The sequence below is a fragment of the Callithrix jacchus genome, chromosome 15 (genome assembly GCF_049354715.1).
Source record: "Callithrix jacchus isolate 240 chromosome 15, calJac240_pri, whole genome shotgun sequence".
Lineage (NCBI taxonomy): Eukaryota > Metazoa > Chordata > Mammalia > Primates > Cebidae > Callithrix > Callithrix jacchus.
Window position 1 is genome coordinate 100,335,497 of NC_133516.1, and position 26,556 is coordinate 100,362,052.

General features: G+C 39.5%; 1 protein-coding gene across 6 annotated transcripts in view; it reads right to left on the minus strand.

The window, feature by feature from the left end:
* Positions 1 to 26,556, minus strand: part of MORC1 (MORC family CW-type zinc finger 1) — a 185,015-nt gene that overhangs the window by 146,634 nt on the left and 11,825 nt on the right. For all 6 annotated transcript variants that reach the window (XR_013526993.1, XM_078350178.1, XM_078350177.1 and 3 more), the window contains exons 4-8: positions 22,592 to 22,660; positions 18,890 to 18,980; positions 17,828 to 17,936; positions 13,456 to 13,615; positions 11,987 to 12,092 (exon numbers count right to left, since the gene is read on the minus strand). Coding sequence is in view for 5 of the 6 variants with exons in the window: in XM_078350178.1 (XP_078206304.1) it covers positions 11,987 to 12,092; positions 13,456 to 13,615; positions 17,828 to 17,936; positions 18,890 to 18,980; positions 22,592 to 22,660 (535 nt within the window). In the remaining variant the exon portion in view is untranslated. The remainder of the gene's footprint in view (positions 1 to 11,986; positions 12,093 to 13,455; positions 13,616 to 17,827; positions 17,937 to 18,889; positions 18,981 to 22,591; positions 22,661 to 26,556) is intronic.

Below are 26,556 nucleotides of genomic sequence, written 5' to 3' on the forward strand. Positions count from 1 at the left end.
TTATCCAGGAAAATTTCCCCCACCTAGCAAGACAGGCCAACACTCAATTGCAGGAAATACAGAGAATACCACAAAGATAGTCCGCAAGAAGAGCAACCCCAAGGCACATAATCGTCAGATTCAACAAGGTTGAAATAAAAAAGAAAATACTAAGGGCAGCCAGGGAGAAAGGTCAGGTCACCCACAAAGGGAAGCCCATCAGACTCACAGCAGATCTCTCGGCAGAAACTCTACAAGCCAGAAGAGAGTGGGGGCCAATATTCAACATCCTTAAAGAAAAGAACTTTCAACCCAGAATTTCATATCCAGCCAAACTGAGCTTCAGAAGTGAAGGAAAAATAAAATCCTTTGCGAACAAGCAAGTACTCAGAGATTTTGTCACCACCAGGCCTGCTTTACAAGAGCTCCTGAAAGAGGCACTACACATAGAAAGGAACAACCAGTACAAGCCATTCCAAAATCACACTAAATGCTAAAGAGCATCAACATAATGAAGAATCTACAACAACTAACGGGCAAAAAAGCCAGCTAGCATCAAAATGGCAGTATCAAATTCACACATAACAATATTAACCCTAAATGTAAATGGACTAAATGTACCAATCAAAAGACACAGACTGGCAAATTGGATAAAAAGCCAAACCCCATCAGTGTGCTGTATCCAGGAAACCCATCTCACATGCAAGGATACACAAAGGCTCAAAATAAAGGGATGGAGGAAGATTTACCAAGCAAATGGAGAGCAAAAAAAAGCAGGAGTTGCAATTCTCATCTCTGATAAAATAGACTTTAAAGCAACAAAGATCAAAAGAGACAAAGAAGGCCATTACATAATGGTAAAAGGATCGATACAACAAGAAGAGCTAATGACCCTAAACGTATATGGACCCAATAGAGGAGCACCCAGATATATAAGGCAAGTTCTTAATGACTTACAAAGAGACTTAGACTCCCACACAATAATACTGGGAGACTTTAACACTCCACTGTCAATATTAGACAGATCAACCAGACAGAAAATCAACAAGGATATCCAGGGCTTGAACTCAGACCTGGAGCAAGCAAACCTGATAGACACTTACAGAACTCTCAACCCCAAATCCACAGAATATACATTCTTCCCAGCACCACATCACACCTACTCTAAAATCGACCACATAATTGGAAGTAAAGCACTGCTCAACAAATGCAAAACAACTGAAATCATAACAAACGGCCTCTCAGACCATAGTGCAATCAAGTTGGAACTCAGAATTCAGAAACCAACCCAAAACTGCACAGCTTCATGGAAACTGAACAACTGGCTCTTGAATGTTGACTGGATAAACAACGAAATGAAGGCAGAAATAAAGAAGTTCTTCGAAACCAATGAGAACGAAGACACAACATGCCAGAATCTCTGGGACACATTTAAAGCACTCTCTAGAGGAAAGTATATAGCAATAAGTGCCCATATGAGAAGAATGGAGAGATCCAAAATTGATACCCTATAGTCAAAATTGAAAGAGCTAGAGGAACAAGATCAAAAAAACTCAAAACCCAGCAGAAGACAAGAAATAACTAAGATCAGAGCTGAACTGAAGGAGATTGAGACACGAAAAACCCTCCAAAAAATCAAGAAATCCAAGAGCTGGTTTTTTGAAAAGGTCAACAAAATAGACAGACCACTAGCCAGACTGATTAAAAAGAAAAGAGAGAACAACCAAATAGATGCAATAAAAATGATAAAGGGGAAATCACCACAGATTCCACAGAAATTCAAACCATCATCAGAGAATATTACAAACAACTCTATGCGCATAAACTAGTAAACCAGGAAGAAATGGATAAATTCCTGGACTCCTGTGTCCTCCCAAGCCTAAACCAGGAGGAAGCTGAAACTATGAATAGACCAATAACAAGGTCAGAAGTCGAGGCAGCAATTAAGAGCCTACCACACAAAAAAAGCCCAGGTCCAGACGGGTTCACAGCTGAATTCTACCAGACACACAAAGAGAAGCTGGTACCGTTTCTTCTGAAACTATTCCAAATAATCCAAAAAGAAGGAATCCATCCCAAATCATTCTATGAGACCAATATCATCCTGATACCAAAACCCGGCAGAGACCCAACAAGAAAAAAAAACTTCAGGCCAATATCCATGATAAAAATAGATGCAAAAATCTTCAATAAAATATTGGCAAGCCGATTGCAACAGCAAATCAAAAAATTTATTCATCATGATCAAGTAGGATTCATCCCGGGGATGCAAGGCTGGTTCAACATACGCAAGTCTATCAACGTAATTCACCACATAAACAGAACCAAAAACAAAAACCACATGATTATCTAAATTGATGCAGAGAAGGCATTTGACAAAATTCAACAGCCCTTTATGCTAAAAACCCTCAATAAACTCGGTATCCATGGAACGTATCTCAAAGTAATAAAAGCTATTTATGACAAACCAACAGCCAATATCATACTTAATGGGCAAAAACTGGAAGCATTCCCTTTGAAATCCGGCACTAGACAAGGATGCCCTCTGTCACCACTCCTATTCAATATAATACTGGAAGTTCTAGCTTCTCCATAGCTTCTGCACGGCAAAAGAAACAGTCACTAGAGTGGATCGGCAACCAACAGAATGGGAAAAAATTTTCGCAGTCTACCCATCTGACAAAGGGCTGATATCCAGAATTTACAAAGAACTCAAACAGATTTACAGGAAAAAAACAAACAAGCCCATTCAAAAGTGGGCAAAGGATATGAACAGACACTTTATGAAAGAAGACATATATGAGGCCAACAATCATATGAAAAAATGCTCATCATCACTGTTCATTAGAGAGATGCAAATCAAAACCACATTGAGATACCATCTCACGCCAGTTAGAATGGCGATCATTAAAAAATCTGGAGACAACAGATGCTGGAGAGGATGTGGAGAAAAAGGAACACTTTTACACTGTTGGTGGGAGTGTAAATTAGTCCAACCATTGTGGAAGACGGTGTGGCGATTCCTCAAGGCCTTAGAAATAGAAATTCCATTTGACCCAGCAACCCCATTACTGGGTATATATCCAAAAGACTATAAATCGTTCTACTATAAGGACACATGTACACGAATGTTCATTGCAGCACTGTTTACAATAGCAAAGACCTGGAATCAACCCAAATGCCCATTGATGATAGACTGGACTGGGAAAATGTGGCACATATACACCATGGAATATTATGCAGCAATCAGAAATGATGAGTTCATGTCATTTGTAGGGACATGGATGAATCTGGAGAACATCATCCTCAGCAAACTGACACAAGAACAGAAAATGAAACACTGCATATTCTCACTCATAGGCGGGTGATGAAAAATGAGAACACATGGACACAGAGAGGGGAGTACTAAACACTGGGGTGTATTGGGGGGAAAAGGGGAGGGCCCGTGGGAGGGGGAGGTGGGGAGGGATAGCCTGGGGAGAAATGCCAAATGTGGGTGAAGGGAAGAAAGCAAACAAAACACACTGCCATGTGTGTACCTATGCAACTGTATTGCATGCTCTGCACATGTACCCCAAAACCTAAAATGCAATAAAAAATAGAAATAAATTAAAAAAAAACATATATTTACCCATATTTTAACATTTTGTTCTTATGAAGCAATATTTGTTAAATACTATGAAAATAAATTTGTGAAACAGAAAAAATAAAAAAAATAAAAAAATAAATATCGAGAAAATAGATTTAAATTCCCAGTAACAAAATAATTTCTACAGTAAAAGAGAGACTCGGAGAACTGAGGTAGAGAATGAGGAAGCACTTTTACATTGTTTTACCTATTTATGAAAGTTTAAATATTTTTCAATTAGTTATTTGTAATACGAATTGAAGCTCCTCCCTTCATTCCCACTCCATCCTCTGCCCCCAAAATTAATTGCCTCTTGAACAGGTGCTAAACCACCTGACAATGAGGGAGAGTGAGGTATATAGGAAGTAAAGAAAACTAATGCTTGGCAATCAGGCAAGAGAAAGAAACAAAAGTCATCAAAATAGGAAGAAAGGAAGCCAAACTACATGTGTTTGCAAACAGCATGATTCTACATCTAGAAAACCCCATCGTCTCAGCCCAAAAGCCCCTTCAGCTGATAAACAACTTCAGCAAAGGTGCAGGATACAAAATCAATGTACGAGTCAATAGCATTCCTATATGTCAACAACAGCCAAACCAAGAGCAAAATCAAGAAGGCAATCCCATTCATAATTGCCACAAAAAGAATAAAATATGGCTAACCAGGGAGATCTCCACAAAAAGAATTACAGAACACTGCTCAAATAAATCAGAGAATACACAAACAAATGGAAAAACATCCATGCTCCTATATAGGAAGAAATAATATCATTAAAATGACTGTACTGCCCAAAGCAATTTACAGATTCAGCGCTATTCCTATCGAACTATGAATGACATTCTTCACAGAACTAGGAACAAAACTATCTTAAAATTCATATGGAACCAAAAAACAGCCTGAATAGCCAAAGCAATCCTAATCAAAAAGAACAAACCTGGAGACATCATATTACTCAACTTCAAATTATAGTACAGGGCTACAGTAACCAAAACAGCATGGTACTGGTACAAAAACAGGCATATCCTGGACATAGGAATGGGCAAAGATTTCATGACAAGAAACCAAAAGCAACTGCAACAAGAAACCAAAAGCAATTGCAACAAAAGCAAAAATGAACAAATGGGATCTAATTAAACTTAAGAGCTGCTGCACAGTGAAAGAAATTATCAACAAAGTAAACAGACAACCTACAGGATGGGAGAAAATATTTGCAAACTATGTACCTGACAAAGGTCTAATATTAAGCATGTATAAGGAACTTAAACAAACTTAACAAGAGAAAAATAACCCATTTAAAAATGGGCAAAGGATATGAACAGACACTTTTCAACAGAAGACACACATGTAGCCAACAAGCATAAGAAAAAAAGCTCAATATTACTGATCATTAGAAAAATACAAATCAAAACCTACCATCTCACACCAGTCAGAATGGCTAGTATTAAAAATGTCAAAAAATAACAAATGCTAGAGAGGCTGCAGAGAAAAGGGAATACTTGTACACTGTTCATGGGAGTGTATTAGTTCAACCATTGTGGAAAGCAGTGTGGCAATTCCTCAAAGGGCTAAAAAGTAGAACTACCATTCAACCCAGGAATCCCATTACTGCGTATATACCCAGAGTAACATAAAGCATTCTGTCATAATGACACATGTATGCCAATGCTCACTGTAACACTATTCACTATATCACAATAGAAAAGATGGAACCTAAATGTCCATACATGACAGACTGGATAAAGAAAATGTGGTATATATACACCATGGAATACTTTGCAGCCATAAAAAGGAATGAGATCATGTCTTCTGCAGGAACATGGATGGAGCTGGAGGCTATTATCCTTAGCAAACACAGGGAACAGAAAACCAAATACTGCAAGTACTAACTTATAAGTCCAAGCTAAATAATAAAAATACATGGACACACTTGAAGGGAACAACAGACACCAGAGTCTACTTGAGTGTGGAGGGTGGGAGGAGGGAGCAGAAAAGGTAAGTATTGGCTACTGGGCTTAATACTGAGTGATGAAATAATCTGCAAAACAAACCCCTGTGATATGAGTTTACCTACGCAGCAAACCTATATGTGTACCCCTGCACATAACATAAAAGTCTAAAAGAAAAGTAATGCTTGGATCTAATTCAGTGGCACATCTTACATGTAATTTTAAAATCTAAATTAAGATTGCATCCTGGTATCCACATAAAGAAGTCCATGTCCTATGAATGAAATGTAAAACACCTTAATTATAGAATTGCAGTATCTAGTATTTACATAAGAACTCTATGTAAGGAATGCCAAAGCAGAATTATGGTCCTGTGATTTTGCAGATGAGAATCCATACTAAACTACATAGGAGGTCATGATGAGCACCGACTCACTTTGAAACCCTCCACTAGCCTGTTATATTCTGTACCCACTCAATACAGGACTTTTGGAGACAATTCTACACTTTAGTCATCTGTATGATTGTAAACGAAGTTTACTAAAAGCCATCAACAAGATGGAGGGAAAGAATTAACTAAAGATTTTGTTTTGCACAAATGGATGACTTAAAAGAGAAAAAATACAACTTAATGGGAAAAAAAATCTACAAAAGTTTGAGATGTGGGATTTGGTCCCAGAGTTCCAAAAAATTACCACAACATAAACTAGTAAACACACCTAGTCCAGCCCTGAAGAAACATCGTTTTCTGTCATTAGCCCACCTTTATTTTCTTAAGTGTTCAAGGTTCTTGGCATTATCCCCACCCTTTGTTTCTTGATTTTCTTTTTTTCTGTTTTTTCTTTTGAGACAAAGTCTTGCACTTCACCCAGGCTATAGCGCAGTGGCACGATGTTGGCTCACTGCAATCTCTGCCTCCTGGGTTCAAGCAATTCTCCTGCCTCAGCTTCCTGAGTAGCTGGGACTACAGGCATGTGCCACCACACCCAGCTAATTTGTTTTTGTGCTTTTAGTAGAGACGGGGTTTCACCATGTTGGCCAGGACGGTCTTGATCTCCTAACTTCATGATCCGCCCACCTTGGCCCCCCAGAGTGCTGGGATTACAGACGTGAGCCATCACGCCTGGCCAAAATCTTGATTTTCTTTTGATTTTTTTACAAAGTTATTTTTTGTATCTTCTTCCCTTTCAGGAAACACTGCCTAAGTTTATGGTGACGTATAAATTTAAGATAATTTTTGTCCTACAAATTCAACTCACTTTCTGCATATATCCCTGAAACCTATGTATGATTCCCTGGCGCTCTCCATAAATCACATTCACAATTCAAAATTCAATATTTCACACATAAAATGCAGACTTCTGTATCTTGTGCATTCTGAAATTCTGATGACTGCTATCTATTCAAATGCTTTTTTAATTTAAGTGGACTAACATTGCCAAACCACAGGACACCACTGACCATGCGCTTGAACATCACTTCTACTAAAATTCTCTTGACATGCTTGTCATCTTGACAGAAGACCCTGCCACTGGTCTGATTACTGCTGTTAGTGCCTCAGCCCAAAGCACAATGATAAAAGGTTTTGAATCCTATGTTTAAAACTAATGTCAAGGCCAGGTGCAGTGACTCACACCTGTAATCCCAACACTTTGGGAGGCCAAGGTGGGAGTATCACCTGAGGTCAGCAGTTTGAAACCACCCTGACCAACACAGTGAAGCCCCGTCTCTACTAAAAATACAAAAAAAAAAAAAAAGCCAGGAGTGGTGGCACATGCCTGTAATCCCAGCTACTTGAGAGGCTGAGGCAGGACAATTGCTTGAACCTGGGAGGCGGAGGTTGCAGTGAGCCAAGATCACAACACCCCTGCACTTCAGCTTGGGCAACAAGAGCAAAACTATGTTTCAAAAACAAAAAACAAACAAAAAAAATGTCAAATATTCACAAGAATTATATGAAACTTCAGACTCTTTGACTCAGTAGTTCCCTTCCTGGAAACTTATCATTAAAAAAATTCAAAAAATAAAAAAGCTCATCTACATAATGTTTATTTCAACATTACCCATAGATAATGTGAAACGTTGGGACCAATGCTACTATCCAAAAATACAGGAATAATTGTGCAAAGTATAACGAATTAATTCAATGGACTATTATAAGCCACTTATGAAATATGACATATCAAGATTAGAGGATAACTTAGAATAATGTTTAGAGGCAAATCATAATTCTAAAAAATGAAATATTATACTTAAAAACAGTAAAATGCAATAAAAATTAATCATAATATAGAAATTAATTTCCTTAAAAAATTTTTAAAGCAATGTTTCATTTTTGATTTTATAATAAATGATATTAGGAGGAAAATAAATAATAACAAAACACCTCTTCCCTGAGGCCCAATAAAAGCTTGAAAGTTTGAATTTTCATATTCCTACACAGAAAATTAAATTATTTTCAGAATCAACAGGACTCTACTGTCTAAGACCAAACCTGAAAATTACATCATTTCAAGATCTGAAAATTGTTTTGTACAGATGTAGAATCCTATCCAGTAGTGATAAAGGGATATAATAATCACCAGAAAAAGAAATGGTAAAAAAAAAAGGTGTTATATTATAAAATGCACTGGATTAAAGGCTCAAATATCAGAAACATAAAAGAAAGAGGACTTAGAAAAAAGATCTACCTTGGACCAGAACTAATCCTTTATGACTAAGAATTAATGTTTTTTTCTAGTCTTTTATCGATGAGTAATTGGGTATAAATGTTAGAACCTATGGGACCACACCATTATCCACAATTTTGTGTGGCTAACTATATACCATTTTTTTAACAAGTTAAAAATATAAGTATGTTGGCCAGGTGTGGTGGCACTTGACTATAATCCCAGCACTTTGGGAGGCTGAGGTGAGCACATCACCTGAAGTCACGAGTTCAACACCAGCCTGGCCAACATGGTGAAATCCTGTCTCTACTAAAAATACAAAAAAATTAGCCAGGCTGGGTGGCACATGCCTATAATCCCAGCTACTTGAGAGGCTGAGGCATGAGAATTGCTTGAACCTGGGAGGCGGAGGTTGCAGTGAGCCAAGATGACACCACTGCACTCCAGCCTGAGCGATGGGGTAAGATTCCGTCAAAAAAAAAAAAAAAATATATATATATATATATACGTATATATATATGTTCTAAGTTTAAAGGGAGATTAGGAGTGATGGGAAGGAGACAGTAGGTCAAAATAAATAATGAGGTGGATTTAAGGGCAAACCTCTTTTTTTCAGATGGAGTCTTGCTCTGTCGCCCAGGCTGGAGTGCAGTGATGCGATCTTGGCTCACTGCAACCTCCCCCTCCCGGGTTTCAGCAATTCTACACCTCAGCCTCCCAAGTGGCTGGGATTACAGGTACATGCCACCACACCTGGCTAATATTTTGTATTTTTAGTAGAGACGGGGTTTCACCATCTTGGCCAGGCTGGTCTTGAACTCCTGACCTTGTGATCCACCCACCTCAGCCTCCCAAAGTGCTGGGATTACAGGCATGAGCCACCACGTCCAGCCCAAAGGCAAACCTTTTACAGGAGAAAACTACAGAGGCACTGCTACCACCAAGGAGGTGGTGGTGCTGTCCCTTCCTGGCTCCATCATAGTACTCATGTCAGAGGTCATGAACTGTATAGCATCCTTGGTTCAGAAATTATGAACGCTAAAGAATTCTTCCTTATAAAATTGATTCTTCCTCACGCCCTGTCTTTAAAGGCTTTTCTTGTGATCAAACTAAAAAAAAATTTGCTGAAAAACAAATGTAAAAATCCAGTGTGATCCATGTGCCAAAGTGAAAGTGTACATGTTTTAGGTCTGATTCATTTTCTTTATTTTGTAATTAACTGCCTAAATGGCTAGAGAAGCTCTGGCTTCATTACACAATCTGGAAACAGCAAGAACATCTTTCCAAAGATATAGCTGTCAAATTATTCCTCTAATAATATATTGTTTTCTAATGCCAGTGTAGAAATGCCAAGGCACTCTGACAGATAACTGCTTCAAAATGTGTGTTCAAAGCTTTTAAATAGCATGAAATATCGGTTTTGGAACCAGCTGGCAAGTAGAAGGGCAGAGGCAGCAGGAAAAGGGGAAGACAGTAACGGAGATGCTGATAATTCTGGGACTCCTTTCTGACACTGGCATATTAATGCTGGCACAGAGGTTCCCAGCATTTGTGGAACAGCCATTATGCTGAATATTTTTTCCAAAAGAAAAAAAACATTTCTGTGTATATCAGGAATTCCACATTGGAATATGAGAAAAAATATACATCGGAAACAAGGAGAGAAGATAATCTAAAAGTGTGTTATCAAATATTAAATTTGCTAACTGTGGAAAGAAATTTCTAAATTTCACCTCATAGGGAAAAGCAAAATAAGTTCTCTGTGAAGCTGATGTGTCTTCTTGGGTCTTAACACCTTATTCTAAAGCCGTATGGTAGCTACTTGCCACCTGTGGCTATTGGGCATTAGTCAAATTCATGCTTGCAGTATGCTGCAAAACACACACTGGATTCCAAGACTTTGCATTAAAATATAAATAATATAAATATCAGCTGGGCGTGGTGGCTCACGCCTATAATCCCAGCACTTTGGGAGGCCGAGGCAGGTGGATCATGAGGTCAAGAGATCAAGACCAACTTGGTGAAACCCCGTCTCTACTAAAAATACAAAAATTAGCTGAGCATGGTGATGCGCGCCTGTAGTCCCAGCTACTCGGGAGGCTGAGGAAGGAGAATTGCTTGAACCCAGAAGGCGGAGGTTGTGGTGAGCCGAGATCGCGCCATTGCACTCCAGCCTGGGTGATGAGAGTGAAACTCCGTCTCAAAAAAAAAAAAATATATATATATATATATCATCAATATTTTTCATATTGAAATTTAAATAATATTTCAGATATATTGAATTAAATAAAACCATTATTAAAATTAATTTCACCTATTCTTTTTATTTTTCTTAATGTGGCTACCAGAAAATTTAAGATTCCATTTGTCCCTCATTCTGGCTCTCATTATATTTCTATTATACAACACTGAAATACAAAATAAATCACACTGGATTAAATTACCTTTACAATCTCTTCTAGCTGTAGTGTTCTGAGACCAAAAAACTGCCAGCTCACGCTACTAAGTTTTAAGTAATAGTGTTATTTGAGAGAAACCTAGCTTTTGTGACTATTTCATTCTTTGTCCACACCCTTTCATACAGGCCTCTCAATATCTTCTTGTTCTGTTCCCTAGAGATCCCTAGTAGCCAATAAAAAATGAATGTCTGTTTATTTATTTACTGCAAATATGCGGCTCACAGAGACATCTTGACAAGTAATAATAAAATTGCCATTTGCTCATATTCCTCTTTGCTTCACACTATCCTGATGCCTGTCCATTTTTAATGATCTGTAATGAATAATAAACTTTTTATTTTTTCAGTTTTAATATCTATAAATTAGGAGTCAAAGTGACGAGTTTCCTCATACAGGGGCACCACTGATGGGGTCCAACAGGCAGACTCCAACCCCATAACAGATGAATAAATTCACTCAAACACAGAATACAGTGAAAGAGCAGGCTGGGCTGTCCATGGCCACTCACCCAAAGAAGTTAATGGCTGCTGGCCCCGACTCCCTGGCCTTGCTGGCCTTTATTCAGCACACATTAAATGACAAAGGCTTTGAGTCCACACCACTAGAGGGTAAAGATTAAAGGCCAGGTTCTGAGGCTTAAAGCAAACTCCATTTGTGGGTAATAAACTTCTGCCAACCCCCAGTAGGAGACAGTCAAGTGCGGACCGGCAACAGTTGGTCTTAGGACAACAAGCCATTTAGATAAACGCCTTTACATTCCCCTGTTAACTGCTCTATGCTTCAAGCCTCAAGATAAAAGAACTAGCTGCCTTCAGCCCCCATTCTCTCATCTGAAGCTATGTAAACCACCTGGCCTTCGAAGGGGGTTTTGTGACTATTTCCTATAACTATCCCTAATACTTTTCCCTTAATATTTTTGCCACCACCTTGACTGAACAACCACATCAAGGTATTAGAGAACTTTGGAAATCTTATATTCCAGTGGTCCCTAAACATACTGGCACTTCCAAATCACCTGGAGAATGTTTGAAAAAAGACTGATACCTACACGCTTGATATCTGGACATTCTGACTCAGTAGGCTGAGATGAGCCCCAGATCCTATACTTCTCAAGAAACATCCCAGGTCACTCTGAGGCTTAGACAAAGTTTGGAAACCAGTGGTCTAGCTTAACTTTATTGGTAACTAGGGTAAGATGAACTGTCCCATGCTAAGGCCCAGTGACCTCAGACCTGGAGCCAGGATGCAGGGCTCCTAACTCTAGCTCACCACCATTGTTGAAAGACATTCTGTCAAACACATACTCTTCCAGAGCTCCAGCCATCAGTATATCTTCTCTGTCAGTTTTAACATCCAACTCTGGTTCTCCATTAAGCAGAAGATTCAAGTTATAAATAACCAGCAAAGTACCTGGTAGAAAAATAGATGTTTGACTTGTCAGTATTTTAAATACACAAAATGCTAGTCATTGTGCTATCGTCTCATCTATGGAACTGAGTCTGCTATAAAACTTTCTTTTGTACTTTAGTAAATAGTATGTTTGGCTAAGTCTTGGGCTAAGCCAAGACACATCTTATAGCCAAGTTTCACTCCCTGCCAAAGAGTGTTGAGTTTCTACCGTATGGTGCCTCTTACGACTATTCAATTCACTACAAGTCTTTCAATGTGGATTTTTAAACTTTGGCACTCTTTTCATAATTTGCATTATAAAATTTGTTAAGAGCCTGAGCCAAGCTTGTGTTATAGGTAAAGCTCTCATTGGTAGTACTGAATTCAACACATATAAAAACAAAGAAGCGTTTTTAAATATTGTACAAATAAGAAATATTGTTTTCATACACTATAGCAGGTGTTGGTAAATTCTTTCTGTAAGGGGCCAGATAGTAAATATTTTAGGCTTTGCAGGCCATACAGTCTCTGTTGCAACTATTCACAATGCAGCTCTGCCACTGCAGCACGAAAGCAGCAATCGAGAATGCATACATGAATGGGTGTGGCTGTGTTCCAACAAAGCTTCATTTACAAGAACAGATATGGGGCCACATTTGATCTGAGACCATAATTTGCTGACCCCTGCACCAAGGCATGGTTAACAGAAAAAGTCCCAATTATTTCCAGTTGATTATGATACTAAGTCAAACAGAAGCATCAGAGAAATTAAAAAGACAACTAACTATACTTTTCTTTTTGGTAGTTCTTAAACACAAGGGAGAATAGCATAATAGCTAAGAACATAGGCTTTCGCCTAAATGCCTGTGTCTAAATCCTGGATCAACTGTGTCAATAGATACAGTACATTCGACATATCACACAGAAAGTTGGTGGAGGTGGAAAGAACAGGAGAAAGATTTGCTAATCGAGAGGAGAATGTCTGCAATGCGTGTGCTGTTTGCCACAGAAACTTCAATTTGTTATTTTACTAGTTTCTAAGTCTCTTTACACACCTGTTATGACCCCATCTCAAATGATGCAGTAAGTATCTCCCAGGTTTGCTCTCTAGTGCAGCAACTGCGGGGTCCCTGTGGTCACAGCCTAAACCAGCCTTGTCTCACCCAGTTTCCCCATGCTCAATGCAAGTACACATCCCTCTCCCAGTGTCAGGATTTACAGTGCTTCACGTCTGAGGCTCTCAAGACAAAGCTCATAGCGATAAAATAAATGACTGTCCCCGGGGTGAATCTACATGAGCTCATAAGAACAACAACAACAAAGAAAACATAAGACACTGAACACAAATACTTCCATCACATTGTCAGAGTTCTGATGATCTTACCACATTCTCCGTAGATCCCATCAAATTGCTGCATCAGTTCGGCTTCAGTTTTAAATGGGGAGTATTTATAAATTATAGATAACTCCACTGAGAATTTCTGGGGATCATCTGTGACAGATTCTCTGGTTCTTGTTAACCACGAGGGCATTGGAACTACAACCTATTTTAAAAAATCAATTTATTATGAAATACACAAAAAACATTATTCTTTTGTCTTATCTATTTAATTCCACTCTTCATCTAAACAAATTACAAAACACTAAGTTAAAAGTTCATTTTCCTCCTACAATCTAGTTGTATAAGAGACATATAACAAATGTGTATAGACAGAATTGTATTTTAAAATACTCCATTTCGGAATATGGGAACAGATGGAGTGTACGTCAACTCCCTCTTGAAGGGTAGAATGGCAGAGGAAACAACAGAATCAGCATTTTAAAAGTTGAAAAGCAGATGACAGCATGCGCAAGAAAAGCAGTCTCAAGCCCAAGCCAGAAAGAAAAGCCAGCCTGATTTGCAATTCAGAATTCCTACAGTGAAAGGCTCAGGGACTGACAGCAAGCGTTTACTCTAGAGTTGAGGTAGAGGGAAAGAAGAACTAGAAGTAACATCTAGATCCCCATCTGACAACAGCTCCTCTCCAACTCCCAGGGTCTGGATATTTATTTTCTGGAAAGATAAATGGATTTCTAGAATTGGAAGACATGCCAGGCACTGCTGTTAGGGCACCTTACTGAGATTAGACAGACCGAGTGAAAGTAAACTTTGCAGATGCGGAGAACCTCAGATCCCTACTCCCATTTGTCTCCTAGAAGCTGACAGGCCTATAGGCAGAAGACTAGGAGTCTTTCTTATAAAAATCTGACCAACCCAGAAAGGAAGACACAAGACAATTATATTAAGGATTCTCCAATAGAAAGGCTCAGTTAGATCACATTATTTTGACAGCCACAGCAGCCAAGCCCCACTCACTCTCAGAACTTGCACTCAGCATTTTATTGGACTAATCTTTAACATATTCAGAATTAATGGCCATCTAAGAAAAGCCTCTAATATGACAATAGAGAACAAATGATCATAAACTAAGCAACTCAGTGAAAACAGAAACCATAAAAAGAAGATGAAAATTTCAACAGGGCAAAAATCAATTATTATTAATATCTTCAGAGTTATACAAGAAAATATTGAATCCATGAAACAGAAATGAGATATCCTTGAAAAAGAAACACTCAGAGAATAAGAAAGACTTCTTAGAAATTAAGACTACAATTATAGAAAAAAAAAAATTCAGTGAAAGTGTCAGGGACCTTGGAATCAGCGTGACTCCATCTTGAACAGGGCCTGGGTCAAATAAGGCTGAGACCTACTGGGCTGCATTTCCATGGTAGGCATTCTTAGTCACAGGATGAGACAGGAGGTAGGCACAAGATACAGGTCACAAAGACCCTACTGACCCAGCTTCACAAAGAAGCTGGGCAAATCCCACCAAAACCAAGATGGTGATGAAAGTGATCGCTGGTCATCCTCACTACTCATTATATGCTAATTATAACATATCAGCATGCTGAAAGGCACTCCCACCAGTGCCAAGGCAGTTTACAAGTGCCATGGCAATGTCAGGAAGTTGCCCTATATGATCTAAAAATGGGAGGAAACCCCAGCTCCTGGAATTGTTCACCCCTTTCCTGGAAAATTCATGAATAATCAGCCCTTTCTTTAGCATATGATCAAAAAGTAACTAGAGATATACTCAGTAGGCTGCTGATCTGCCTAAGGAGTAGTCATTCTTTTATTCCTTTACTTTTTTCTTAATAAACTTGCTTTCACTTCACTCTATTAACTCGCCTTGAATTCTTTCTTGCATGAGGTCCAAGAACTCTCTCTTGGGGTCTGGACACCCCTTTCTGGTAACAAAAGGATTCAAAAACAAATGTTAGAAAATCTTCCAGAAAAAAGAAACGAAAATATAAAAACAGGAAAGAAAGGCTAAGAAAATTAGAGAACCACTTCCAGAATCTAATAGCTAAAAAATAGGAGTCACAAAAAGATAAAAAGGAGACTATGAATAGAAGAAAATCATCAGATATTACAAGAAACTATCCCAGAACTGAAGAATCTAAGTTTCCAAATCAAAAAGACCCAACAAGTGACCAGCACAATGGATGTAAATAGACCAGGCAAAGGCAAAGCATTGAAATCAGAATACTGAGGCAGAGAAGATTACTTCGACCTTTAAAGAGTAAAGGTAAAAAAAAAACAAAACCGAAAACGAATAGGTCACATACAAGATTAAGCAATTAAATGGCTTGAGACTCCTCAATAACAACGCTAGAAACTAGATAATGGAGCAAAACCTCAGAAATCATGAAGGAAAAGAAATTCCAACCTAGAAATAATACCAAGCCCAACTATCACGAAGTGTTAGGGTAAAACAAAAACCCTTCAATGCATGTGAGGTCTCCAAACATTTTGCCCCCTGTGTTCCCTTGCTCAAGAAGTCAATGGAGAACATGCTGGACCAGGAAGAGGCAGCAAGCTACAGAAGAAGACATGAGATCTAGAATCTGAGAGCTGACGCAGAAGTGAGGGAAAGGGAGTCACCAGGACGATGGCAAGGGCAGATCCTGGGATGGCATGGAGGTAGGAGTATGAGCTCAGCACAGGAAAAGACCCCGGGCAAACTTTACTGGGAAGATGGGACCAAAAGGTGGGCATTTTGAGACTGGGGTTAGCACAGTGACGTGAACACAGAAAACCAAGCAAACATTCAGAGACAGTAACACACGTAAAAATCTAAGCAATCAATTATTAATTTTAGGGGAAATAAGTTGTTCATGAAAAGGAAAAAGAATAGGTTATGACTGGGTATAATTTGAACAGTGTTTATAAAGTCTTATAAAGTGAATACTGAATATTACCATAACTAAAATTAAAGGGATGTTGAGAATGGGAGATGAGAAGACTGTATGATAGAAGCTGAGAAAAAGGGTAGGTAAATCCTCTCTTAAAGCGGGAGGTTAATAGATAATGCCTACATAAAATCAGGAAGTAGCAATACAAGCATGCTATTCAGAGACATGCAGGTAAATGTCAAAAGAACAGGCTTTTCTATTTTGCATTTTTTGAGACAGGGTCTCAGTATGTTGCTCAGGCTGGGCTCAAACTACTGGGCTCAAGTGATCCTCCCTGTTCAGTGTCCCAGGTAACTGGGACTACAGAGGCACTGCACCACACCCAGATAGAACTTGTTAGTATTGTTGCAAGAGGTTGCCTCCGTGGAAGTAGAAATGGGAAGTGCTTGCTGTCTTTAGTTTTTTTTAAAAAAAGGAATGGCCCATTTTAAGAAAGCCATAATTAAGGGTCAGCCCAATTTTCCAAGCCCTTTACACACGTAACATGCAACATCAATGCTTAAAGCATCATTTTTCCCCAGGTCAGGCTCCCAAATGGCTTACTGCTTTTTTTCCTGCAGACTGCGCCTGTCACTCAGCCCCACCCACCGGCAGTCTCACAGCAGCACACCATCCGTGCAAACTCCACATGCATTTCCAGGTCTGAGACTTGTTAGGGCCACTACTCTCCAGTACCAGCTTCTCCAGCTACAAGTCGTACTCTCTCCATAAAACCCTCATTGGCCACTCGAGGCCCTCTAATCTCTCCATCCATATCACTGTAAAGGCAGACACACAGACTCATTGAGGAGCATTCTTTTTAAATGCTGTTGTTTTTTAAATCCAATTCATATACGTCTACCCTATTTTGTGATAAAGCTGAAAACTCTGAGACGGCCATATGATCTTCTGCTTCTTTTCCCCCTTCCATAGAGTCTATCCAGTACCAGGCAGAGAGTAGTTCCTCAACATGTATTTGTTGTATTTAATTATAACTGATAGTCATAATAATAAAACTCAGGCACTTATAATTAACAGAATGCCTCTGGATCAGCTAACGGAGTTGAAATAATGGTCACCAGAGTTACAGTTTTAAGTCCATTTTGCATTCAATTTCTTTACATTTTGTATTCCAAATCTTTGACTCCAATATTTTATTTATTTTTAAAATGACAATCCATTTATGGCACATATGGTGAAAAGATTTTGCAGGTTTCTTCTAAAAAGCTCATCATGCCTAAGGGAGCCTCTTATTTTGGGAGATTGAGCACATGGATAATGAAGATGTTCTCAGGAAAGAGTCAAGAGGATAGGCCTTTGATGTCCCCAGAATGTCTAAATACCTTCTCTCCATTTCCCAAACATATTCCTAAGTTTCTAAATCATATCAGAAACAACCCATGACAAGACTTCACCTTCTGAAAGGGTAAATGAAAGAAAAACCATTGCTATGAGAACAGAAGGAAAGCCTCAACTCTTACCTCACTAAGACCTTCTTCTTCACAGAATGTCTGAGAAAAAAACACACAGCTCATCGTTTCTTCCTTCTTCGTAAAAAGAATAAAGTCTCTTCCAATTCTCATGGACCCACTATATTAAAAAGGAAGAACATCATGTTTTAAATCTCACATATGGAAAAGGAAGAACAGGCAGGCTGTTACCACTATGTACTGTCAGGATGTTCTTTCCAACACTCTGTTTTGCTGACCTGTCATTAAGAGGATACAAATGTTTTTTTAAGTAAAGCAGAAGAATTTGAGCTAAGCCAGCCCCATACTCTTGCTTGAGACTTGGCTGCTGGGGAAAGGGTCCATTCGGGGCTCAAAAGAACAATCATCTATCTCAGGCAGGAGCCACACAAGTGAGCCTCATGTCCTCACCTTTCAATCCATATTAAAAAAATGAGCTGCAGGCCCAGCACCTAGGTTAAAGTATGCTTTGAGAAACAACAGAACAGAGAGATGCAACAAAGCCCTAAAGTCCAGGGGTACTGCTTCAAGAATCCCTGAAAAGGGATTTATCTTATTACATGGGAGAATTAACTTTTAAAATGTTATAAAGATGAAAGTCAGTTATGGGCCAAGTGCGGTGGTTCATGCCTGTAACCTCAGCATTTTGGGAGGCAGAGGCGGGGAGATTACTTGAGGTCAGGAGTTCAAGACCAGCCTAGCCAACACAGTGAAACTCTGTCTCTACAAAAATACAAAAATTAGCTGGGCATGGTGGCTCGCATCAGTAATCCCAGCTGCTCAGGAGGCTGAGGTAGGAGAACCTCTTGAACCTGGGAGGCTGAGGTTGCAGTGAGCCAAGATCGTGCCACTGCACTCCAGCCTGGGTGACAGAGTGAGACTCTGTCTCAAAAAAAAAAAAAAGTCAGTTATGGATATGGAAATTCCAAAACAAGGTAGTATGTCACACCCTGACTCAAGTTTATATTCTTTTTAAAGCTTCACATGCCTACACCATTCTGCGTAAGTTGCTTTAACTAAACAGTGTTCCCAGTATCAATAATGTATGTCTTAAGGGGAAAAAAAAATGCTTACCTTTTAAGAGCATTGCCATATTGCCCAATGAACTTCAAGGTTGACAGCCTTTTCTTGGATCTTCCAAAGTAAATGATGTCTGAAGCTTCCTCTGTAATAGACAGTGACTTTTAAGGTGGTTAGGAAGACTCTTTGACACTTGCCAAAGGCCCAGCTGTCAGGACCTCACATGTCCTCACATCATCAGGGCAAATCCATAGCTCTTGGGTCAGCCCAGGGACAAGGATTTTCATCAGGATCCACAGTCTCTGACAAGGGTCTTAACGGTACTACAGTCAGCCCAAGGTACTATGGGCTCCACAATCGTGGACTCAACTAATCTTGGACCAAACATATTCAGGAAAAACATAAATTGCTCCAGGACTGACCATGTACAGACTTTTTTTTGGGGGGGGGGGTCATTATTTTCTAAACAACAAAGTATAACAACTAATAGCATTTATACTGCATTGGGTATTATAAGGAGTCTAGAGAAGACGTAAAGTATACAGAAGGACGTGTAGTTATATGGAAATACTGTGCCATTTTCTTTCATGGACTTGGTCGTCCACAGCTTTTAGTATCCTAGAAAGGTCCTGGAATCAATACCCTACAGATACTGAGAGACAACTGTATACTACAGGAGATGAGACAGACCTGACCATGTGACCTTGGGTAGACTTTAAAAGTCTGTACTAGGGAACTACTTAATACTTATATCACGGTGTTGCTGGTGAAGATAAATGAAACAAATTAATGGAGATGATGGATTTGTGAAATCCCAAACACAAAACCTGGCACTTGGTGGGTGCTAACAAATTCTAAGTTTTATAATTATTTGTACCACTAGTAATTCCCCCACGAATTTAGCCCTAACCAGGCCCACGTGAGACTGAGAGGGGCAGGATGGCTTCTGCTCTGCTACTTCCTGGGAGGGAAGGCTAATCATTTTAGACTTTCCAAGTCATTCTCCTGACTTCTCCAGGTATTCTGGAATTCTGGAGAGTAATCCTTTGGACTTCAGAATATATTAATACCAACCTCGAGGACCAAGAATGCTCTTCTTGTTGGCCTACCTGAATACATGCTGTAGAATTGTTCTGAGGACCCGTCTTAGTCTGGGTACAGACATGCTACTGTTCAGTGGCACATGGTATGAGGTATGTAAAAGCCACCAAATACTCTGCCTCTCTGAAACTAACTGGACTTTCTATGATGTGTTCTTATGAGGGATTAGGCATTAGGTGAGGATATCCATAATATTAGCTAACATTTATTGGTTTTTTGTTTGGTTGTTTTGTTTTGTTTTAGATGAAGTCTCGCTCTGTCGCCAGGCTGTAATGCAGTGGCACGATTTCAGATCACTGCAACATCCACCTCCCAGGTTCAAGCAATTTCCCTGCCTCAGCCTCCTGAGTAGCTAGGACTATAGGCACGTACCACCATGCTCAGCTTATTACTTTTCTGTATTTTAGTGGAGATGGGGTTTCACCATGTTGGCCAGGATGGTCTCGAACTCCTGACCTTGTGATCTGCCCACCTCAGCCTCCCAAACTGCTGGGATTACAGGTGTGAACCACCACGCCCAGCCTATTATTTGTTTAGTACATGCTAGGTACTATGTTATAAACTTACATGCACAGCTTAATTAACATTTACAACAAAACAAGAAAGGTATTATTACTGTTATGACCTGCATGTCACAGATGAGCAAATGTAAGTATAAGGAGTTTAAGAAACGTGCTCAAGGTCACAGAGCTGACAGATGCTACAGCTAGGATTATAACCCAAAGTTGTAAGTCTTGGTACAGACAAGAGTATAGCTCTGAACCAAATCCCATGTGTTCATTATACAGTACATGAATGCACATGGATGGTTGCCAGGTTCTGAGCATAGGCACAAAACACTGAACAGGCCAGGCATAGCTCCTGCCTTGGACAACACTATGTTGTGGTAGGAGAAACAGACTGAAATTAAACTAACAAACGAGATCATTTCCGAATGAGAGTATTAAGTGAAGAACAGAGAATTAACAGAAACGTCGCCTGCAGGCGGAACGATCAGGGAAGGCCACTGGCAGATGGTTAACATGAGACGGATTCCAACGATGAGGGGCCAGCCGTGTGTGGCTGGCGTGTTGTCAGTGAGGAAGTGGGAAGAATAAGAGAGGGCCGAACAGGTGCACAGGGCCAAAGAATGTACAGCCTTGCAAGCAATGCTGGGAGTACAAGTTTTATCAAGTAATGGGAAACCACGGAGAATTTTCAGCAGGAAAATGATACGATAAAATGTACATTGAAAGAAAGAAAATCATTCAGGATGCTGCGTGGGGAATGGACTACAAAGGGGCAAGACTAGAGATTTGTTTAAAAAAACCCGGAAAGTACTGTAGTCATTTTCTATAGGTCAAGATTGATCTCAGTTTGAAGGAGCGATAGATTCTACTTTCAGTCATCTTCCTTCATCTTTATTACTACCTGATGCTACTATGTAACTAAAGTGTGAGTTTCTTCTGAAGGTCTGAGTATTCATCACTTGTCTGTGTTTCAAACATTTTGTTCATGACTCATATATAAAGAGTTGCTTCATTTCATAAGAAATTCCCTTAGAAGACATCACATATATTCTCTCATTTATCTTAGGAACTTAAAAAAAATGAACTTAATATTCAGGCTAGCAGTAAAAAATTACGTTTTTCAGCATGGGTTTTTGTTGTTGTTGTTGTTACGAACTCTTCTTTCTCATTTAAACACTAAAAGACCAAGAATACCTTCAATCAAAATGAACTGGAAAAATCAAAATTACCCAAAGTCAGAACAAAACTGGTGAAACAGTCTATCTAAACTTGTTAATAAACACTCTTCAACGACCCAGACCAAGAAGAAACGTCAGAGCTGAAAGAAGACATTTGCCGTACTTCAAGTTCTCAGCTTCTATCAGCAAATCAGTATCAGAGCATATTGATGCATCCTTTCCTTGGTTATAGAACTGACCATGACCATTCCATATTACCTGAACTCTCTCATCATTTTTTAAATCTAGTCGTCAAAAACCCCAGCTTGCAGAACACACAGTGTTTAAAGAATTCAGGAATACAATATCTAAAATAACCCAATGCCCTCAGATGGAGTAACATTTCACTTTCACAGCACACAGACACTGTGGACCCATAATGTGCTGGCTTTGTGCTAACCTTGAATACACAAAGGTAAGTCATCAGATCTAGTGTAGATGCTTTCATTGTGATGGGAACATTCATTTGAAGCAACTAAATCTTTCAAAATGCAGAGGAAAAAACAAGGCTAAAAACCTCTACCTCAAGCTTAAGCAAAATTAAAAATAGCCTAAAGGCACAAGAAGCTTCCTGGGGCTCTCACAAGCAATACCTAAAGTACAAGCTAAAAACAATCTGAGTCCATTCAGCGACTGTCTTCCATTCATTCCCAGATGCTTGTTTCTCACAATCAGGAACATGTGCCTTTCAGTTTTCTGACAATATTTATATACATTTACTTTTTGTCTTGGTTTAGATGGTCACAATCAATTCACTCTGCCAGCTGGGGTAGTTAACCCTAAAAAGTTCAACAGCAAGTTTGGGGCTCATTTTCCTTAATAGCTTCATACCTGTTTTTGAATAGATAGCTCAATTTATTTTTATTTATTTGTAGGTTTTCAGACTGTTTCATTTAACAGCCAGTTAGGTATCTAGATAATTAACTTACCAGGGCTCATGCCACATCCATCATCCAGGAAACACAACATGAATCCGCCCTGCAGTTTTTCATTATCCACTGTAAGAGAAAGCAGTTATTACTAATAAATATCGGGCTTAATTTGTTAGTCAGAATGTCATGCTGCTAGAATAATTATTCATCTTCCTCCAATGCAGCCGCAGTGACAGAGTTATGGCACAAAGATGGAGCCCAGAGTGGAGTCTTGGCTACAGCTTCACAAGAAACTGCAGGGGAAAAACAATCATGGAACATAGAGGCTTTAAATTAAGATAAAACATCTACATGTGAAAAAATTACGTATACCGCAGGATATATTCTGCTCTGGCACTGGACCAGTCCTTTAAACGTCAGGCATTTCCTCTCTGTGGGAAGGGACAAAGGTAAATGGTGAAGTGACCCCAGGACCCCTCTCTCAAACTGACCAATCTTTGTGCCTTTCCACCAAAGCATAATTATAAAAGAAATCTAGGCCAGTCTTATTAAATCCATCAGGTTCCCTTCTAAGCAGTTAATTCCCGTAAGAGCCATTTGTTTCTTCATGAGAGCAAATATTTGCCTCTTGATTTTTGAAAATGGTTAAGTTATTTAAAATCAATTTCGATGATTTAAAGATATCATTAAATTACATAATATTAATCTTTGGTTTACAAAAATGTTGCAGGTAGGCTGGGTGTGGTGATCTATGCCTGTAATCCCAGAACTTTGGGAGGCTAAGGCAAGACGATCACTTGAGGCCAGCAGTTCAAGACCCGGCTGGCCAAGGTAGTAAGGCCTCGTCTCTAAAATAAGTAAATAAACAAGGTGAAAGGTGTAACTAAAACTAATGAGACTAATTTTAGTGCCCAGTTTGTAAACTGGCCCTGATAATAATTTCAGCAGTTGGACATATGAGTTCTAGCACATTTCTCTCTTTTAAATAACTGTTATTCAGGAATAATTTATGCACAAAAAACTGCACGTTTAAAGTACACAATTTGACAAATTTTAACATATATATACCCATACATGTGTGAAATCATAAGCACAATCACAGCAGTGAATATATCCACACCTCACATGTTTCCTCCTGACCCTTTGTAAACCCTCCCTTCGGCCCCTTCCATGTCCTATCACCCTCACCTTACCCTCAGGCCATCACTGAAATGCTTTCTTTCCAGCACATTTATTAAGTCAACCTCTCTGTTCAAAAGTCACCTAGAGACTAGACGTGGGAGTTCATGCCTGTAATCCTAGCACTTTGGGAGGCCAAGTAGGGAGAATGGCTTTGACGCCCGGAATTCAAGACCAGCCTGGCCAATACAGTGAGACTCTATGGCCACTAAAAATTAAATATAAAAAAATAGCCAGGCATGGTGGCACATGCCTATAATCCTGGCTACTTGGGAGGCTGGAGCAAGGAGATCACTTGAGTCCAGGACTTCGAGTTTTCAGTGAGCTACGAACTATGAACTCCATTCCACTGCACTCCAGCCTGGGCAACAGAGAAAGAGACCTTGTCTCAAAAAAAAAAAAAAAAAAAAAGTCACCTAGAATTGATCTTTTGATATTTTAAAAAGTAAGTAAGTTTCAAGAGAGCACATGAATACATACTTATAAAACATACTCAGTCTTTCTGGATTTATAATTTCATGGTCATGTGCCCACTTCTGATCCCCCCTCCTCTAATTTACTTCTTTGTAAACTTTTAGGATCTGACCTACCATTTCATTTTCCCAGTTCCTTCTCTCTGCCTAGTCCTCTGCTTACCTTAACTTCTATGCCAGGACATCCCTCCCCCCGGCCTTTTAGTTATTTTTTTCTGTTCAGTCCTCCCTCTAGGGCTGACATTTCTTCACTGTTCCATGAGGGAACTCCAACTCTGTTGAGCTCTCTGCATAAAGGCAGTAACGCTCAATCTTGGTTGCACATTGAAATCAACTAGAGATACTCTAACGTAACTGATCTTGGATAGGGTTCCGAAACTGGCATTTTCTTCTAAAATCCCCCTCATTTATTCTAATGTTCATCCAGGATTGGGAACCACCTAATGCAAAACCAGGTTCAGCCTTGGGCAGCTTTGCATAGTAGCCACAGCTGAGTTTGCACTTCTTGGTATACGTTTCTCATGGAAGGAGCTTGCAGAGAGAATAATATTCCTTTGGTAAATGGCTGGGAGAGACCCAAGATTCCTAGCAGACATATACTACAGTACCTCCCTTTTTTGTAAATCCATATTAGGAATTAAAGACAAACAAGAATAGCCTCAAAATTTAATACTCCCCATTATCCACTCTGAAAGCTGGTCTTATTTCAATTCCTTAACACTATGAATTTCAGGTATGTTTTATCATCTGTTAATTATGCACGTCCAATACAATCAAACACCTCCTCCCACATTAGACTTTCTCCTCCTCGTTTCCTGTTCAATAAATGGCATCACCCTGCCCCTTGGCTTCAGTCATCCAAGTCAAAACCTCAGGATCACCATTACATTCTCCATCTCCTCAGCCCACACACGGGCGACTATCTAGCCCTCTCAATTTCACTGCCTTAATGACTCTCCTGTTTAAATTTTCCCTTTCCCCAGTATACTGTCTTATTTCAGGAAACCATCATCTCTCTTCTGGATCACAACAGCTCCCTAACTTCTTGCTTCCCTACAGTCAAAGGGTGCATCTAGTCCTCTATCAGTTATGCATTTCACTGCTCTCCTGTTTAAAACCTCTCCACAGCTTCCCACTGCTCTCAGGATAAAATCCAACCACCTAACAAATCTTGTTTGCCCTCCATGACCTGGCCCTCTGGAAAATTCTCCAAGCCCATCTCTTGTCCTCCCCTCACCTGCCCATGCTGCCACGTTCCACTCCCGCACAAATACTCCCCTTGAATGAATCTTTAACGTCTCCAACATTTTTTTCTACATTCTCTCCATATTCCAGTTGCTGTACGTAATGCCCTTCCATCCTTTCCATGCTTCACTCACCAGACGAATGCCTATTTTCTCTTTCAATTAGTTCATATAAGACTTCTTTTAGCAAGTGTTTTCTAATCCTTCCATGTCCTTAGTGCCCATAATTAATATCCCCTTTGTAGTGTATTAAAATACCTGTTCATGTATCTATTTGTCTTTCAGTGGCTCCTACACGTTTTTGGAACACAGTTACCTCAGAGATATGAGGAAAGCTACAGGCCCTGTACCCACCAAAGTACAGCTACCCACTACATTTCTCATGGGCTCCACACTAGACTGTCCGTCCCTTAAGAGTGTAAACCCACCACCTAGCCTGGTGCCTGGCATTTAGTAAGCACTAAAATATAGGTACTGAATGCATATCCATGTTTCCTGGAACTAATACCACGAACATATAAAACGCCATGGTGAGACATATTTCATGTGTATGTTACAGCCTTCAAATTACTAGACAGAAATTTAAGATTGACAGTAGTTCAAGGCCACAGTAAATAGATTGTAAAATGGTCCAATCCTAAATGAACTTTGTATCTCGAGACGAATTCTATGTATTGATGCATAAGGATTTTGGGCTAGATTGATAGTCATATGATGGCTTGCCTCAATAAAAAATATTTTAACATGATTAGGTAATTTTTTTAGATCAATAATAATTTATTAGGTGGTGATTCTGTCAGTTGGCAATTTGGGCTGGGCTCAGCTGGCTTGTTTTTCCTTTGGGCTTGCCGGGGCTCATGTATCCTTTTTCAGCCAGCTGGTGGATTGGCCCAAAGCTGGTTCACCTGGTGGAATCACTCACATGTAAAGTGTTTGGTGCTGGCAGTTGGAGAGAGGGCAGAAGTGACTGAACCACGTCTCCACCAGCCTAGCCCAGGCTTATTCTCATGTTGACAGCTTAGAAAAGGCAAGCCTCAACATGCAAGTGCTTTCCGGGCCTTCATTTGTGTCATTCTTACCAATGTCCCATTGACCAAAGCAAGTCACATGGCCAAGCCCAGAGTAA